The 19,473-nt window shown below is 39.7% G+C and overlaps 2 protein-coding genes across 4 annotated transcripts in view; one reads left to right on the top strand and one right to left on the bottom strand.

Moving 5' to 3' along the window:
• Positions 1-19,473, bottom strand: part of LOC132978256 (troponin T, cardiac muscle-like) — a 162,113-nt gene that overhangs the window by 71,072 nt on the left and 71,568 nt on the right. The window lies entirely within an intron of this gene.
• Positions 1-19,473, top strand: part of nav1b (neuron navigator 1b) — a 60,354-nt gene that overhangs the window by 23,241 nt on the left and 17,640 nt on the right. For all 3 annotated transcript variants that reach the window (XM_061043387.1, XM_061043385.1, XM_061043386.1), the window contains 4 exons: positions 14,171-14,321; positions 15,538-15,838; positions 16,938-17,685; positions 18,477-18,893. In XM_061043387.1, the coding sequence (XP_060899370.1) occupies positions 14,171-14,321; positions 15,538-15,838; positions 16,938-17,685; positions 18,477-18,893 (1,617 nt within the window). The remainder of the gene's footprint in view (positions 1-14,170; positions 14,322-15,537; positions 15,839-16,937; positions 17,686-18,476; positions 18,894-19,473) is intronic.

The raw sequence follows: 19,473 nt of genomic DNA on the forward strand, positions 1-19,473 counted from the left end.
AACTCAAGTCTATTTACCCTTTACAACTGGTTGGTAGTTTATAAGAGCGTGTATCCTGAAAGTGGCTGGATGCTGTTGGAAATTTTGTTGATTAGAGAGCCAACCGCAGGCCATTGACAATGAGTTTAAGTGACCCATAAGCAGCACCCTGTGACATTGTTGATGCAAAGCTGCAAAATGTTTTGGAAGTATTACTTACCTGTGTTATAGTTCTGGTAGAGGTTGAGGGTTTTCGTTGTGCAGGTTTGTCTTCATCATAAAATCCACTGCCTCTCAGTCACCCAAGGAAGCAAAAAAAGCTTTACAAAGAACTTCACTAGTTTATATAAAATAATTTAGCTCATTTCATTTCAACACTTTGTCACAAACACTTCGACTTCTCCCGCTTTGTGTTTGTCTGCGTTTCATGGTTTCTGTTTTTAAACTTGACCACACCCACAATCATAACTGCTTCCTGTGGTTGCATTTTTCACACCATATTGGTAGACTTCAACCATTGCTCATATGATTTCACCCCACTGCACGCCATATTTAAAGCCCTGGTCTATGAGTAGAGCAGTAATCACTTTATTCTGCTGTTGTCTGGTTAGTTTTTCCATATCTGGTCTCTAAATTATGACTACAGTTCAGCACTTTGTGTCACTTTTGTGGTCTCCAGCTAATCACGGTTGATATTTTGCAGGCACTCAGCTGTATTATATGTAAGCACAGGATGGATTTTTATGACTAATACAGATGTTCACTAGGACACTACTTGTTTTTTTCCATAATGCCCTTTCGTCGATGGGTAAAAAAACAGGCCTAATGTTTGTAACAGAACATGTTATTTTCACAGGAGGCCAGTCTGCCTCAACATCATCACTGTCTCTGACACAGCAATGTACAATAATCTTGGCAGATCATCTGTTTCAAAACCATGAACTGGAAGAATTCAACAAAACAAGAGGAATATATTTGGGCATTTGGTTTGGCTTCGACCGCTGAGCTACTTAAGGAGAGAAGCAGAAAAAGGCTCTTAGCTGCAATAAAGATCTTTGATGACTTGAGTGTTTTATAGGAAGCTGAAGTCTTGCCACACTTCTGTGTCCTTCATCACCCTCATAAAACCTGGAACACTACAATACTGAGACTTGAGAAACCTGTTGCTGAACAGAGTGATCCATCATTTACAGGTTTGTAATTGGTTTGCAATTAGATCTGGCCAATATCATGGCAATATAATGTATTTATATCCACTCAGTACTCAGTTTAAAGATTTATTTTGCTCTCTTCCTCCTTCTGCCATGCCTTAAGTGCAAGTCTGTCTTTTCAGTTACTTAGTGTAGCTTTACTGTTGCTGTTACTCCTTCACAGTTAATATATGTTCGGACTTTTAAAAGCAGGTGAAGGCCTTTTTTTACCCTATATCTGAGGCTGTGACTCTGCTGGTCAGAGTTGATGTAAGGTGCACTCAACATGATGCAAAGATCAGAACTTGCATTGCAGTCTCATTGGAATATTTCATTTGCCCTTTTGCACCCAAAGAACTGAAGTGAAAAGTGAATTTTGCATGTGTGCCATAAAACATTTGATGTCACTTTGGGCTTTGTTATATATAGTTATATAGCCATACTGTACTTATGCTGATGCAGGTGTCCACATCCATCCGATACAACAACATTGCATTACAGGATCAGCATGATAATTTTTTCCTGAGGGAGAAATCTGGCTAAGTTATTCTGTGAATTTCTATACGTTTACAAGCTAATCATGTCGTTGTCCATCTGCTGTTTGGTGCTTTGCCGTGTTGTGTTCAATAGATTCATCAGAGGTTTTTGTTGCTTATCGTCTTGTTGAGAAATTGCGGAAACTGCTGAATGGATACAGAGTCAGTTCATAGTTTGCATTCATAAAGCAGTCATTTGATCCCTCGTTTAGTTAAAAAGATACGTTCTATTAACAATAAGGTGCAGGGAGATTAGTGTATTAATTTAGTTGTAATGCATATAGTATAGAGAGGCACACATTTATTTTACAGTGCAGATTAATTATATATGTTTATGACATTAGATGTGTTATTCTTCTTTGTTACATTTGACAATGAAGCCATATGTTGTTCATAGCTTCACACATGACATCAGCCGTGATGTAAGCACTGCGGCTCACATGCTGTAGGAAAATACATAATGCAGGACAGGTAAAAGAGAATAGCTTGTCCTTTCACTTCAAGGTAACAGAGCGTTTGGGGCGATTATGAGGACATCCGAGGAAACTGGACTGAACCATTCTTGTGTCTCTGTAGAGCAGCGAGCATACAGACAGAAATGCAGAGAGAGAGAGAGAGAGAGAGAGGGCTGGTACAGCAGCATCACACCTCTGATCATGCGGCACCATGGCTCGGGATGTGCTGCCATGGCAACCGTCTTCCACTGACCCACTGATGAGGCTGACTTGTGTGTCAGTTTGTTAGCTGCTGAACGTGTGTGTTTGTGTGTGTTTTTGAGAGATTGTGTGTGTGTGTGCGTGTGCGTGCGCGTGTGTGTGAGAGATGGAGAGAAAGAGGGAAGCACAGAGGACGACGATGTAAGACAGATATAGATTAACGGATAGAAAGTGCAGAGCGAAAGAGAGAGAGACTGGTGTGTCAACAGCATGCTAACCATTAAATTAGATTGCTTTTTAATTGCCGTTGTGTGGGAGAGCTGTCTGCCTATAAAGCTATTGTTTCAGCTTCTATTTGCATCCTTGTACTGTCAGGATTTACTGCAGTACTAGTTGTGGACAACTGTTTTTCCAGGACTGAAATAACAATTATTTCTGTTAGCAATTCATCTACAGAGTATTAATGGATGTTTTTTTTGTCTATAAAATGTGAGACAGTTTAGAAGGATGCTCATCACAATTTGCCAAAGCCCAAAATATATAACATTTCTGCTTTGGCCAACCTACAGTCTAAAATCCTTCGACTCTTTTTTTACTACAAAATGAAACAAATCAGCAAATCTTTGACTTTAAGCAGCTGTAGCCGGCTAATGTTTTAGTTCTGTTACTTGAAAAATAACAGAAACTATTGATAGATCAGGAACTGTTTGGACATTTTAATGAATTAATTGATGAAACTTTAGTGCTCTGTTTCTAATTTATTCATACATTTGGTAAGGATAAGTGTACAATTGACCCAAAAAGAGAAAGAAAACTTAATCAATTCAGTGAGGCCTGCAAGATATAGTCGAGAAAAAAATGCAATGTGCGATAATATTGTTCAAAATTGCGATAACGATATGGGATGCATGTTAGCGTAACGCAGTCTATCTGCATATGGAGCATCTTTCCTCCTGAACCCATCCTGCAAATACATACATAACTAATTTTTTTGATCATGTAATTGGCACCAGTTAATCTAAAGGTAGACCTGATAGCTAGCTTAATGTTCATATGACTGCATCAAAATTGTTTGAAAGCATGATCCTTATACCCAACACATGTTACACATGCTGAGTGAGAGAGTATTGCCTGTTTACATACAAATACTTTTATTTATTGCAACACAATCTGACTTTTAGAAAGTGTTTATTGCCATTGCTTATATTGCTCTAACACTGAATTAATGTCAAAGCTTTCTTTGATACGGTTTATTGTAGGTAAGGGTCTTGGCTTGTTTTGCTCCCCTGGTAATATCATTTCAATGGTAACCACAATAAAGCCTTGCCCATGCTGGTGATGGATCTGTTTAAAGCTTGGCATGTTGACCATGAAAGTGAGTGTTTATTTCTCCCTAAATATTGGACTACTTCACTTCCTCACTCATGGAAACTCTGTGTATCGACAAACCCATTCTGTAATGCACAGAGGAGTTTGCCGCTGCAGTCATCTGATCCTCGATCTGTGCCCTGGGCAGTCTGCATTCAATTTCCCTTTCCTGCCCTGGTTGGACCTTTTCTATATATTTTCACCGAGTGCTTACCAAACTATTGAAGCCTTACACATTTTCTGACCCACTTTAACCCATCTGCACACACAAAAACAAATGGGCTCTGGTTCTCTGCAGGCACTGCTTGAATTACAGTTTAGTGAGGCAAACAACTCAGGGTCAGCACTTTATGGGCTGTGGCTCTTTAAGAAGAGATGTTGTTTTCTTGCCTATGAATACCACACACACCACAAAACACTCACGTGAAGTCATAGAAAAGTCCATTTAAAAGGCTTTCATTCAAGCTGAGTTCATATTTAAATTGGTTTAAAAAGGAAAACAAAAAATAAATGTGCTCTATCAGCTACTCTTACAGTACAGACTGGCTCCCACAGTCAGCAGCTCAACACATCTGGGGTCAATATGACGCGCTCCTTCCCCACCAAGGGTCACTAAAATACTGGATCCTAATGCACCAAACATGCCTCCACCTCCTCACCAGCCATGTGTAATGAAGCATTACAGCAGCACCCCAGGGAGCATGAATCACCCCTATATCATGTCTGCGTGTGGTCGTCTGTGTGTGCAGTTTTGACTCCAGCAGTGCATCATGCTCAGCCCCAGGTGGAAAATGTGATACTGTTTTGGATCACTTTCTTATTAAAAAAAAGTGAATCATGTGGTAGCTGTTATAGCTGTGATTCCTCATTGTTCATTACATTTGTTTGTCAAAAGTGTAAGAGTATCTGCTTTAGATATGGCTGGTTCAGATTAGTTTATAATCTACTGCATGCTTTATTTTTTTGGCCCTGCTTCAACTTGGTGAAGACACTGAGTTTGCTTTACGCAGACAGCAAAACGAGTCAGTTTAAACTCAGATTTTAATTACACTGGAAGTAAAATCCACACTATGGGAGGTAGAGCCTTCGGTTATCAGAACGCTCTTGGAATCACCCAACAGTCAGGGTCCGGGAGGCAGACACCCTCTTCACTTGAAAGAGTAAAATAAAAAATAAAAACCTTTTGATAAGGCTTTTAGTCAGGGCTGGCCCCCGGCTTGGACCAGTCGCTAGTTATGCTACTATAGGCTTAGACCGCAGAAGGACACTGACACACTGAGCTCCACTAAAGTACAGTCTATACCTCTTCTTTTTAAGTGTTTTGAGATAATAACTTTTGTTATAAATTGGTGCTATACAATAAAAATTGATTGATTGAAAAGCCTTGTGAATAAGCATCTTTGTAAATAATATATGTCATTTGGTTTGAAGTCGGATTGGGTTAATTACATGAATCAATCACATGAAACAGTAACAGCTCATCAGCTGCTTATACCCAGTGTTGGTGTCCTCTTTACGTCAAGAAATGATTATTGCATGAGTTGATTTGTCTATTTTTTGTGGATGCTAGAGTTGAGTTTGGACTGTTGATGATCTATTTTTGGCAGGGAGTGTTGGGCGTTTACATGTGGAGTTTAGCTCTGTAGAAGTACTGTCAGTCATCAGGATTTCATTCATAACTTTTAGAACAACTAGGGCCAACTCTACAAACCTAGCATGTGCTAACTTCCAAACCACGTTATAGGTTGCAAAGCATTTTGTAGCACACCATTCAGTGAGCAATTGAAATCAATATTTGCCAACCTTGATTGATATCAATACTTGATATCAATTGAGCTGAGAAAAAAGTAATCTCAAGGACAGTATTTTATTAGCAAGGTAGCAACTACTTTATCAAATATGATTATAAAATCAACAAAATCAACATTATTTAAAACCCAAAGCTAAGCAGAAAACAAAACATATCCTGAAACATTGTCATGAAACAATACATCTTAGTAGTAGTCAAACAGCAGAGTAACTATCAGGCTGTACAAGTAGAGCTGCATGAGACTTTGGCTCTCAGGATCAAGTGTGCATCAGCTACTGAGTCTACATTTGTGGGGGAAGTTTCCTGTCTGAGGTTGATGGAGAATATTTATTCATTTTCCAGTCCAATAATCAGACAAGTCCATTTTCTGAGAATCTGTGGAGATGGGATTTGCCAGCTACAGCTCCAGACGCAGTCACTGATGCATCTCAGACACATTTACTATACGCTGAAATGTCACTGCAGCCCACTCCTTTCTGCCTCGCTAAGGTCAAGCTCAATACAGATCAAATTAGGCACCGGGAAGATCAGGGATGAGCAACAGAAGCGAAACACAGCTGGCTGTTTTATCTTAAAACTCCTCTAATTGAAAAAACATAAACAGATATATCTAAACACAGTGTTTGCCATTGTGGCTGTCTTTCTGTCTCTGAAGTCATTTCCCATATCGTTATATTGAATTGAATACAGAGTAGAGGAATGTGGGCTCTGTCTCTGCATCAAAGGGTTTTCAAAACCACTGAAGTACTATTGTTCTTTCTAAATGCCAGACTCTGCCTCTTCTGATGCGGAGCATGGACATTGAACTGTAGCAATAGAGGGAACAGCTTTTTAACTCATTGTGCCTCCTGCTGGACAACCTTTGTCATAACAGCACATGGAAACAAGAAAAGCAACACTGTTCATAATCATCCAGCTTGTATTGTTACTGGTACTACTTTATTATGAACTATTTGTAAATCCTTTATAAGGGGATGAGGAATTATTATTTAAGGGGTTGGAAGATTTACATCACTTAAAATAAACCTTATAAACAGTTGATTTACAATTATTTACAAGTTAATCCACTGTTTCCACAAATGGATGCAGCGTCACTGTTAAGCACAATCCAATTACAGTTTAGTGCTGTTTAAGTTAATTTAATGTCTAACCAGCGAAAGTGAGCCTCATTGTTTAGTGCAAAAGTTATTGCATATGATTTAAGTTTCAGAAGACAAGTGAAACTTTTAATGTAAATATATTCTGATTAAATGCACTTACATCAACAAATAACTGTTTATGCTGATTCTTATATGTTCTTGCTGTAAAAGAAGAAAACCATCAAAACATGTGAGATTAACAGCACAGATGAATGAGGGCTCACTGTTTGGCAAGCAACAGGCATGTTGCAAGAGGGGAACCACAAAGAAATAACTTTTGTTTTGAAGACTTAAATGTCGTGCGTGCAGACTCCAGACCTCAGTCTTATTCAGCACCTTCGGGATGACCGTGAACAACAGGGTTTAAAAGAGCCACAGCCTTATCAGCCAACGTCAGAGCCAAACCTCAGCGACACTCTGCTGATTGAATGGAAGCAAATCCCTACAGCAAGGTTAAGGAATCTTTGGAAGAGCTGCACGAGGAGCAGAGACCATTACTGATTCACAACACTCACACACTCATGGATGTGATTGTTCAGTAGGTTGAGGTTTTCAGAGATAATCAAATAACCATTTTTATCTTTAACTGTCATTAATAATAATCAGTGTAAATTAGATACTACCTTGCCATTTGAGTGTTTTACTTTTAGGGATCTTTTTTTGTATAGCGCTTTTTAAAAACAAGGTTTTACAAAGCGCTTTGACATGTGCAGAAGAAAACATAAGAACACATGAGAACCCAAATCACAACAGAAAATCATGACAAGAACAACGCAACACACGGAAACGTGTGATCATGAAATATGTTATAATCAAAGTGTTTACTTTGAATTTGGAAAGCTATTTATTTAAATCTAATAATCAGGAAAGCCTCGTTGAAATGAAGAATCTCATGTTCAAGTGTCCTGGTCAAGACAAGCAGCAGCACTCTTTCTAGATTTAGTAGACACAAACCAAGGTTTGGAGAAAAGGTGCGTCATGAGTGTTTGTTGCGATGATATAAGATTTTTAAACTCTGATACAATTCTAATAAAAAAAGGACTTATTCAATCCCATGGAAACAAAACTACAAGACCTAGGCACTAAATATTGGGTCATTTCTTGTTTTTAATGACCAAAAATGAAGGCAAACTCTTTTACACTGAAAGATTTCATTTCGTCTTCATCTGTTCAGATTCGTAGACCTAAAGAGGAGCTCAGTTTCCTGCACCCGAGGCAGACGGCCAAGGTCGATCGAAAGCCACTCAGAAAAGGTCCGATCATGGAAACAGTTTCTCAGGGAAGGCAAGCTCAGGTCCTCGTGTTGATACGACCTCTGACAGATGGGTTAAACCGTGAATTTAAACAATTTGTAAATACCCAAATTACAGTTTGTGTCAGGAACGCTCAATGGCCTTCCACCTAAGCAAACACGCAGAGGATGTTTCCGACATGAGCTGTTTGGATATCAGAGCAGGACAGCTGTTTCTATACAGTGCAAACACGACTTCAGGCTTGTTTAGCAGCTCTGTGGCCAGGCTGAGATAAACAGGAGAGGTTAGCAACATGGACCTCTTTCAGTCCTTTTTGTAAACAATTTTCAACAGTGTTCATTCCACACAGAGAAAAGTGTGTTTCGTTTTTGCCGTTAGAAGATAGAGATTTGAAGCAAGCAACAGGTTTTCAAACACAAATATTTTATGATTTTTTGGTGAGCAAAACAAGAACAACAACAGGCAGATTAGCGTGCTGCAGATGATGATCAGAGAGACGATATGAAGAGACAGCGGCAGACACAACAACCTTTTATCAAACATCTCATTCTGTGTGAAGATATTTCAGGGAATGCCTGTCTGTCTGGTGTCTTGGTACACACACTTACAGCAAAACAGCTGTTTAACATCACTGACAGGCAGTTTGAATTCTCCTAAAGCTGACTTTGTGTTTAGGTTTCAAAATGTGGTCTGATTTGGAAAAACTCAAATAGCCACAAAATGTCAGAACATCAAAACTAAAGGTCAGTTTGTTCTTGTTTTGAAATTTGAACTGTTGAAAAGCCTGATGTGATCTCACGATTTCTCCTGCATGAACAAATCTGCTCAGTTTTATGTCATTTTCTTAATTTACAATCTGATGCAACTGTGTATTGAACTCAAATGAGTCCATGGATTTATAGAACACTGATTTGGTCTAAGATGTGGACAGGGTGTGGGATGTCCTCGGCCCCAAAGAGCCTTTACCTCCCGCTGTCGTTTACAGAGACTGCTCCACCGCTAATGAGAGGGGGAGGGAGCTTTTCCAAGGCTGCACAGGCCTCACTGGAGGTCCTCGTGTCATCTGTGGGTTTGTGGTTACACTCGCAGTGATTCAGGTCTTATACCTTGGACTGAGTTTTTCCAGCCCGGACCCAAGAGGATAATGAATGATGGGGGAACACGTTTTATTTTTAAGGACATTTAATCAGGTTTATGCGTTTAAGTATCAGATCTTTTGTCCACCTATTGATTTCTAAAGCAAGTCATTTTCAGGGTTTTAAACAAATCAGTAAGACTAATTCATATTTCAAATAATCTGTTGAGTTTGAGCTGTGTCACATCACTCTAAACAGCCTAAATATTGGCAACATTAATATCTGCATGTCCACTAATTTATAAACGAATCTGGAAAACTTTTCCACTGCAGACACTGAGCAACACTGGAATCCTAAGCAGCTGGCATTTATTGTTTTTACATCTGTTTTTTTTCCCCCAATACTTTTTTTGGGTTACTATCTAATGTTAAGCCATAGGCCTGTAGAAGTCCATCCTCACTCAACTGTTTAAGGTCCAGAAGAATATTGCCTCTCCTGTGAAGTTTTGTAACCCATAGAAGAGGGATTTTGTAATCAAATCTGCAGAGGATGAAGGAATCTTGAATCCTGACTTTTAGTTTATTAGTCCATTAACTGTAAGTGGTGGACAAACGGCATGTCGCCTCTTGGTTTCAAAAGCAAAACCAATGCAGAAGTGCCTTTTAACCTGGATTTTAAATGGCCAACAGGGTGTACTCACACTGGTTGCAAAAATTGGTCCAATTGTATGGAAACAGATGAAAGAATATCAGGTCCATGTATGTAGGCTAAGTCATGTTTATAGATGTTTTATAAACGGTCTCTTAAAGGTTTACAAATCATTTGGTAATCATTAACAAACACTTTATATAGCCTAGTGTATCAAATGTTAGCCTATAATGTGTGAAACAATAAACTGTTAACATCGCATAAATTATATCATTACAAATAGCCTAATTAGCAAACATTATAAACTATTAACTATCAATTTACCCTTAATTGATTATGGTTACAAGGTGTCACCCGGGAGAGAATCGGGCGTTACCATGGTTACTGCAGTCCGACAGCCATTGGCCATCATTTCTCTGAGGAGCATCGGGGTCTCTCTGTTCTCGTCATCCCTGCCTCCCTTTTTTCTTTCTTTCTCTCCTTTTTTTTATGAGAGGGGGGTGTTGCCTGTCCAGCAGCGCACTGCTCTTTTCTTTCTGCTCACTGAAAGGGAGAGAGAGAGAGAGAGAGAGAGGGAAAAAAGGTAGTCTTAGCTCGGGGAGGACATGAATTTGAATCTCCGGACACACGCACACATTACGGATAATTCAAGGAAGTTGTGATCTCCAATTAAAGGTCACAAATGAGCGGTCGTGTTTTGGTTGGGAAAGTGCCTCCTCTGCGGTCAGCGCCGCGGGCTCGAAGGACTTTACTTTTTAGACCAAGGTAAAGATATGAATGATATTTATCTACGAGTTTCTCATTAGACTCTTTCGAGATATTTTAAAGTCGTTTAAATAGCGTCTTTGGGTGTTTTTAGGTTTGCCCTTCTTGTTTTTTTTGTTCATGTTGTTGGATAGCTTTTAGTATTTTTGGCTAAACATGAATTGACTTTTTACTAGCGGTAGGCTATACAATGAGATTAGCAACTCTTTTAATAGGTGTTCAAGAAAAAATGACCATTTTTACTGCATACGCGACACAGTCTAGAGTTACACGTTTGCATTATGTTGACAAAACTCAATGAAAGGGCAAGGGAGTATGTTGATACCCGAAATTATAACATCTGTGGCAACACATTTCATTATTGGATGACACTGCAACTCTGCTACCACAGCTATCTCTATAATAGAGGATGTCTGAAGACCTCACTCTGCCATAAGCCTGCAGCCAATAAGGAGCCTTGTCCTAAAGTGGTGCCTAAAGTGAATGGCAAGATACACTTTTTAAACTTTAGCTTTTATTCTGATTTTATATATTAATGTAGAAATTAAAGTTCTAAATCTCATCTCTTCCTTGCTAAAATATATCAGTGCAGTATATTGTATATGCCTGTACTTTTTCTTCATCTGTCTGTGAGCAGTATGCTGCACCTTTTTTTTAGAGATGTTGTCAGATCCAGATCCAAGCCGCCTGGACAGTGATTTCTTATGTCCCCACCCTTTTTCTCTAAACCAAACACACCAAGATTTCCTTACAGTCCTCTTAAATCCAAACATTTTCACAGCATCCTGACAAGGAATAATCACCCTGACGCACAAATCAGAGAGATGCTGGAGTTGTGCCACAGAAAACAACATGTTAATTGCCACCCAATGTACAAAGTATGCACTTTGCTGGTGTACTCCCACCCTTTCCCTGTCTGGATTTCACCTCGGAGAGCAGACAGTTTGGCTTGTAATATCACTGGTCCTCCTGCTTTCTCTTAGGCTGACATCCTTAAGGGGTTATTCATGCCCCCCTTGACAGAGGGGGTTTTGTTCTAACATACCGAGAACATGTGTGGCTGAATGTAAATCAAAATAATTCCCCTTATTGATGGTGTGTGAAAACATCCTGAAATTCTCAAACCAAACATTCATTTCAAGTATTCCACTCCTCTTGTCAAACCTCACCTCTAAGCTTATTTATCTATCTATCATAAATCAATAAGGTTTTATTTTTATTCATCCAAACGCTAAAAAAAAACAAAAAACAGTGCAAAGTGTCAAGCTCCTTCTCTGTTATACAACACAGCTCAACTGTAGCCATGTGATTAAATCCAATCTGAACGTGTATGGGCCATTTTTGTCTCCCAGTATTTTTTATGCACTTCCATGTTCCATGCCTCTGCTAATTGCAGGCTGCCGAGCCACAGAGAGCATTTTCAGCTCAGCGGGGAAAGCAAAAGAAAGGGAAAAGGACTGATTCAGCTCAAGCAGTGACTCAGCTTTAAAATCGTTTTATTAATTTACCTTGTCCTCTGTGCCACATTTTTCTTCGCCAACATAAATTTGATTACCACTTGTGGTTGCCAATAGTAATGACCGGGAACGTAATTACACAAATCCAAGTTGGACTTGAAACAATATCTCTCTGGAGATCTAATTTTCAAAGTCAAAAAGCTATAATTGCTTTTCTTAAGCACAGTTTCATTCTTCAACCTCAAACTTAGACTGTTTTCTTTATTTTATTTTCTCTTCCATTCTGTCCTTTCTTTCTAATGTTTTGGTTGACTGAGATGCTACACCTTTTGTTTACCGCCTCACAGTGATAGCTGCATGTTAAATGTATTCAAATATGAATCCATCCAGAGACTTGATGTCCGGTGAGCAGTTTGTTTGAGCTCTTCTTTGCATGAGGAGCCAGACTGGCAGCATCTGTTTCAGGGCGATGCAGGGCTTCTTTGTGGGGTGGAGGGAAAGGTCAGCGAGGGTTTAGTATCCTGTCACTCCGACTTCCCCTCATCCTGCCTCTTTAGAGCAAACCAGACCGCTGTCTAAACCCAGAGCTGTCAGTCGCCATACTTTTTATGCAGCATAATATATCAGCACATGCTGTAAAGTTTCCCTTTTAAGCTACAGTGCTGTAAAAAAGCTACAGCTACACAATGTGTGTTGGACCCTGTTTGAAATCTTCTAGCTTTGCAGTCATGGTGAATTCTGAGTGTTTTCAAAACTTTCTCTTAATGATAACTCATGATTACTTACAGTTTTTGATTTTTCCCAAATAAGTCGAAAATGTTTGCAAAAATCTTTTAACTTTGTTAAGTTTATGAAATGTGGCTTTTATCTGGTCAAGAAAGCTCAAAACTTTATGACTTAAATAACAAGTTTAGTGCTGTTCAAATAGTCATTTATAAAAAAAGAAAACTGTAGTAGTATGTTCATCACTGGTGTTACACCAGTGTTACCAAAAATCTTGGAACCAGGTCCATGATTTACACCGACCAGGCGCCAAATGCAGACAGTTACTGTGTTTGGAGAGTAAATCTTAAAGGGCTATCCCCCACATGATAGTTGTGTGTACACAGGCACACAGGAATGCCAGCCACCACATATCACAGTTTTCTTTATGGGACTTCAGATACCTTGCTGACAGCAGTCTGCTGCTTGTGTAAGGCTTACTAAATATCATGTCTTGATATTCCTTGATATTCATTCAAGGAGACAGGCAATCTTCTAGAAATTTTTATTTTATTTTTTTTGACAGGTAAAATATGCTTGGCCGTAGGTTTTTATCATATTACTGTGAATCTAGCCTGTGACTGAGTCAAAGAGATTACTCCAGACTCTGCTTATACTTATGTAACCACAAATTGTGGTTGGCTGTGGCTCAGTTGGTAGAGTCGGTCGTCTCTCAACCGGAAGGTTGCGGGTTCGATCCCCAGCTCCTGCAGGATCATGTGTCCTTGGGCAATACACTAACCCTGAACTGCTTCGGCGGCATTCATGAATGTGTATAAATGGGATTAGTTACTATTTATGGACACTTCACACTCTGCCATCAGTGTGAATGGTTAGGTGTGACCTGTGGTGTAAAAGCACTGTGATTAGTCAGTAGACTAGAAAATACAGTACAAGCTTAAGGCCATTTACCAAAACAGTCCTTTAATATGATTTTATGACAAATGCAGTTTGTTAAATTTAGTTAACTATTCTAAGAGATAAAATGTCCTTTTGATTAGCACCAAACGTAATACTACATCTGTCATAGCGTGAACTTGAAACAGTATCATATTTAGATGTTTTTTGGTATTGACTTTTCTGTTATTGAGCAAGCATGCTTATTTACACTAACTACAGTGTTGGGCAGTAGTGCGGAATCATCACGTGCTACTCTGTAGTTCATGCTCCAAAAGTATTGGAAACCTATGTGTGGTGGTCATCCAGATAAGTAAAACAAAAACTTTATTGCATTAAAACTGCAAGATCCTCTCTTTAAGCTTTGGTTACCATATGGTCTGTGGCTCTGATGTGTTAGTTAAATCAAAGCAGCTGCAGCCATGTTGAAATTACCTGCTTGTTTGAGCATGTGACCACCTCCAGAGACAGCTTACTGCAAACAGATGGACATATCCCTGTTGCTGCCAGCCTCTTCGCCCTTTGAGCAAAGATTTCTGCTGCTTTACCCAATGTTCATTCAAACAGTATGGTCACTATTAACTTGATAACAGCAGCACCTTTTTGCTAAGTGATGCTTTTTGTCTTGTTTCAGTTGGGACGAGAGCAGCTCCATCAGCAGTGGGCTCAGTGACGGCGAAGGCGATGGCTCAGAGAACCTCAGCTCAGAGGAGTTCAACGTCAGCTCCTCCCTGAACTCCCTCCCGAGCACTCCGCTGGGATCCAGACGCAACTCTTCTGCTATGGTGAGCTGAAATACTGAACCTAACAGCTTGTGACATGGTTCAACTTTCCTTTTCTTGTGTATTTTGGTAACAGCAGTGCTAAAATGCCAAAAACTGATTTATATGAACATTCTCAGTGCTTCACCCTGTGATTTTGCCTGTTTTGTGTGTTTCAAATGGGAGTCCTTTGTTTTGTCAAGGCAACAAAAAGAAACCCCAGACCTCACTGCTGTCATTGAACTCAAGAAAACAGAGTGCTATAAATCTTAACCATGGCTGTTTTCCTTTTGTTCTGTGAAGAAAATTACATATAAACTTCCGGTAGTCTCACTGAGCCATGAAGCCCCTCTTTACTCCGTATGTATTGGTTATTGTTAACTTGTAAGTTTTACAGCTTCAGTGTAAATGGTATGTGCAGAATTTGACATTAAAAGGCTCTTTCAGCTAGATGACATGTTTCTGTTCTCACCCTAAGTTTATGATAGTATGAATATCATTCTATGACATCACCACTAGTTTGAAGTAAATTATGGTACAATTTGCATCTTATGGTATCCCATGCAACATTTAAACCTCCAGTGCACACACACTCTTAAATGCAGTCCAAAGGAGAAATAAAGATGTAGTTCTTAGACATTTCAAGAAGTTGAAGACACTTTCATTTTTTTTAAAGTTGTGTTCTTTTTGGATAAGTCCTTGTGCTCTCTACCTCTCTCACAGGAAGTCATTTTGACTTCTTGCTCACTTACAGGCTGCTCGGTAGGAAGACATGAACATTAGTGCTACTCAATGAGCCATCTGTCACTCTATATTATATTAACAGGGTGCCAAAAAGCAGCATGCCCAATTTTGTCCTCTGTGCCACCTCCTCAGGTCACCACATGATAGTTTTTTATATAACAGTGTAGCGGTCTTTTTTTAGTCCCCAGCACAGCCATACAAATAAATACTCAAGCTCTCGTCTCCCCTGAATTCTTATGTATTTTTCTTCATTTTCCTATTCATCTATGAAAGTGTTCAATCCATAAAAAAAAAAAAAAAAATCTTCTTTTTTTTTCTTCCTCTGTGTTTTTCTTTAATCCACTCGGGGCATATCAGTCTATCTCCCTCTTTCCCGCAGGAATGCAGCGAAGATGAAACAAAGATTACAGAGAACTGTTCCATAGATAACACAGACCATGACTGAGTGTTACTCACACTGTGCCTCTTCCCTCCCTCCCCCCCTTTCCCTCTGCAGCTCCGCACTGATGCAGAGAAGCGCTCCCTGGTGGAAAGTGGACTTTCTTGGTACAGTGAGGATGGAAAGGCCTGCCATAAGCTCGATGGCAGCAGTTTTGACACGGGTAGTCTAAAGACGGAGGCCCCAAGCAAGTGGAGGAAGAAGCCCCCGAGTCTCAGTGAAGATTTTGGCTGTAAAGGCGAGCTGAAGAAACCTCAGAGTTTGGGTCAACCGGGAAGTTTCAAGAAGGCTCGTAATCCTCCTATAGGCGTGACCTCCCCCATCACACATACCTCTCAGAGCACTTTGAAAGTTGCAGGTATCCTGTTTTTAACATCTGTATTCTGTATATCTCTATTCTGTCCTTTCCTTTTGTTTGCCTTTCTTCCCCTGTTTGGATTTAGTGTAATACAACTGTTTCAACAGCAAAATCTATGTCACCCATTATTTCCCTGTAAACTGGGTCTAAATGTAAAACAGAGCCTTTTTGTAAAGCAGCCAAGGCGGATATCTGCTTGGTGTCAAGATGAATACAGAAGTACACCCCTAGCATAAGCCAGGTTTTGATTTGAAGCACAGCAAAGCATGCTGGAGGGAAAAAATGCACCATGAAATCCATTTCATTGGGAAAAAAAACCTAAATCTCAGCTTGCAGGCCAAAGTCATTTTTCTGCTGTTATATCAGAAAGAAGCCTGTTTGTTTAAAAGCCTGCAGAGACTCAATGTCTGCAATCAGCAGCAGCTACATTTATTTAATCCCCAACAAAACAGGCAACCATTAAGTGATTTAAAATGAGTTCCAATAGCAACATTGCTTGTCCTTATATTTTAGTTTCTTCAACTGTAAGCGTAAGTGATTTAAATCAGAACTGTTTGTGTGCATTCTGGTTGCAGTATTTAAAGGGGGGAAAAGTCCTCATTGCAGAATCATTATGATTCTATAAATATATCTCTTCCTTCAGCCAAGATTAAAACAATTTAACCCTTTAGCTTGTATCTTTTAACTAATCCAAGAAATTTACATCTCTGTGCTTTACTTTAATGATCCTTACAAAGCATTTGGATTGATTGGATTGATTGTATCACTTGGGGTTGGTCTTGTGTAAAATTGTAACTTTTTCATAGCCATATTTGAGCCACTAAAGTCTAAATTAGTGTGTTAGTCATTGTGGTGTCTGCTACATAAGACCCTTTCTTGAGTAAATCAAGGGGTTCCTGCCTTGTGATTTATCAAAGCTCTAATGGCCACTTTTTGTACAATTCTTAGTTGGTGTATGATATTGCAGATTTAATCCGTTTGATTCATTTAAGTGTTGTCCTTAATTATCATGTATGCCTTTAAATGTTTAATCTATCAGCCTTATTTGTTTCTAAAATGTCCACACTGACATTTAAATCCACTGTCTTTCTTTATGTAGCACCCAAAAGTGAGAAGCCCCTGGATAAGTCCAAGATTTCCATCAAAACTGCTGGCCTGCAGCGTTCTCGTTCAGACGCCGGCAGGGATCACCATGGCGAACATCGCAAGCCCCCGTCAGGTCTTGTTAAACCCACTGCTGGAGCTTCATATCTTTACAAGAAACCACCAACTGCCACTGGTACCGCCACTCTGATGACAGCAGGGGGAGCCACCATCTCAAGCGGCTCTGCTACTTTGGGGAAAACCCCCAAGTCATCTGGCATCCCTGTGAAGCCTGTGGGAGGAGGACCACCCTCGGGTCGAAAGAACAGTTTCGATGCCAGCAGCGAGCAGGGCTTTTTGGGGCCAAGTGCCCGGAACAGCATTCAGTACCGCAGCCTGCCTCGACCAGCCAAATCAAGCACGCTCAGTGTGATTGGTCGGCCCTCATCTCGGCCTGCCAGCGGTACCATTGACCCCAGCATGTTGACTTTTAAACCTGTCCCCATAGCCTCCACATGCCCCAGGGTTAAAGAACCGAGTAGCAGTAAGATGGCCAATCGAGGAAGCACTGGTCCAGTGAACCAGACAGACAGAGAGAAGGAGAAGGAGAGGGCCAAGGCCAAGGCTGTGGGTGCTGACATGGACTGTGGTTCTCTGAAAAGAGAGGAGAGTCGGTCCACAGGAGAGTCGTCTCTGAAACTTCACGGCCTGAGACGGACCAGCAGCAGCAAATACCCTGAACTGTCATCTCCCACCACACCAAGGTGTCTCATTTACATATTTCATAAGATGCAGTTTATTTATCAACATAATGGAGGAAATTATCTTCTCTTAAAATAGTCAGAGTAGAGAAAATCAAATGATTAAAAAATATATTATTTGAATAATTATGAACTAATGATGGCAACACTATGTACACTTTGTACTAATTTTACTAATCGATGGTTACAGATGATAACGATGACTCCATTGTAACGCTGGTGGTAAGGAGTCTGGATATTGTTACTACTTATTAATATTTTAATTTGTCCACTATGTTATATTTTCAAGAAGTATCTAGCCATGGATGTTCATCATGTTGGTTGGATATATTCAGGATGTCTCCAACCCTTCAACACACCACCATTACAGTGGAACTGGTGGTTAAGTTGTGGCTCCCACAGGATTTAGAACTGACATCTTAAAAATTTCAACAGCAATATTTCTTTCCACAAACAATGCCCCAGATACTCTTAATGACCAACAGGACCGTTTTTATAGACCTTTCTATGGAAGAAATGCTCCAGAGGAAAGGGAACATTGTTGCTGTGGATTTATGATGTTGAAATAAATTTACAGGCAGAAGTCTAAAGAGACCAATGACTCAAAGCCTTGGCAAATATAATCACACATTTCTGCCTGGCAAGACATTGTTAGAGGTTGCACTGGAAAATGAACTGATAGGAGTACTTATCAGTCAAATAAATGGGCAAAGGCCACATAAACTGTTGTTGAATTGTTGTGGAATTCCCCCTAGTTTCCAATATTTTATTATATTTGTATGCTTGATTCCTAGGATGCTGAACACTAAGTCTCTGGGTCGTCCTCCAAGCTTGGCTCATCTGGACAAGGTCAACTCCAACAGTCTTGACTCCTGTGTGACCATCCAAGACCTCCCTCCCAAAGTCCCCCCATACTCCAAGCTACAGGACTTGGCAGGTTCCCACACCTCCTCCCGCCTCACCCCCAGTCCAGCGCCTGTGCTCCACATCGATTCCCCAGGCTCTTACACCAGTGAAAGCCTGAGTCTGAGCGGATCCCCGCTGCTCTACCCCAAACTGACCGGCATGCACCGCAGCATGGAGTCCCTGCCCCTGCAGATGAGCGTGCCTTCCAGTGCCAGGTTTGTCAAACATGAGTCACATAACAATGAAGAGAGGGGTACAGGAACCTGGGGAGCAGGAAGCAGGACATCACTCAACCTACCAGATAGGTAAGTTTCACCTCCAGAAGAATCATAATCAACAAGCAAGCAACTGGTTTCTACCTTTAACTGTAATGATGGGATTCATCTGGTTATGAAGCAGCAATTTACAACACATTGAGCGAAAAAATCCTTTGTGAAACAGTTCTCATGATACCAGAATTTCAAACTTCAATACAATACTAGTCAAAATCAACCATTACAAAAACCTGCTTTGATACCATGGCAACAAAAAATAGAAGTCCTAGGCACTTTAAATAAGAACATTTCTTTTTATCAGTCAAGGCAAGGCAAGTTTATTTATATAGCACATTTCAACAACAAGGCAATTCAAACAAAAGACATCAAAAGCATCATGACAGAGGAAAGAAAAGAAACATTAAAATAGAACAATTTTTTTTTTTAAATCACTGGAATTATTAAATCTGAACATATGTTCAAATAAAAATAATTCAAATGAAATTAATTGAAATAAATAAAGTAAAAATATTTTTAAAATTATATAAATAATATATAATAATATATAAATAATATAAAATTAAAAGTTACAGTGCAGAGTTAAAATTTAAAATCTTATTCAAATTGTTTA

This window comes from Labrus mixtus, chromosome 7, assembly GCF_963584025.1.
Source record: "Labrus mixtus chromosome 7, fLabMix1.1, whole genome shotgun sequence".
Classification (NCBI taxonomy): domain Eukaryota; kingdom Metazoa; phylum Chordata; class Actinopteri; order Labriformes; family Labridae; genus Labrus; species Labrus mixtus.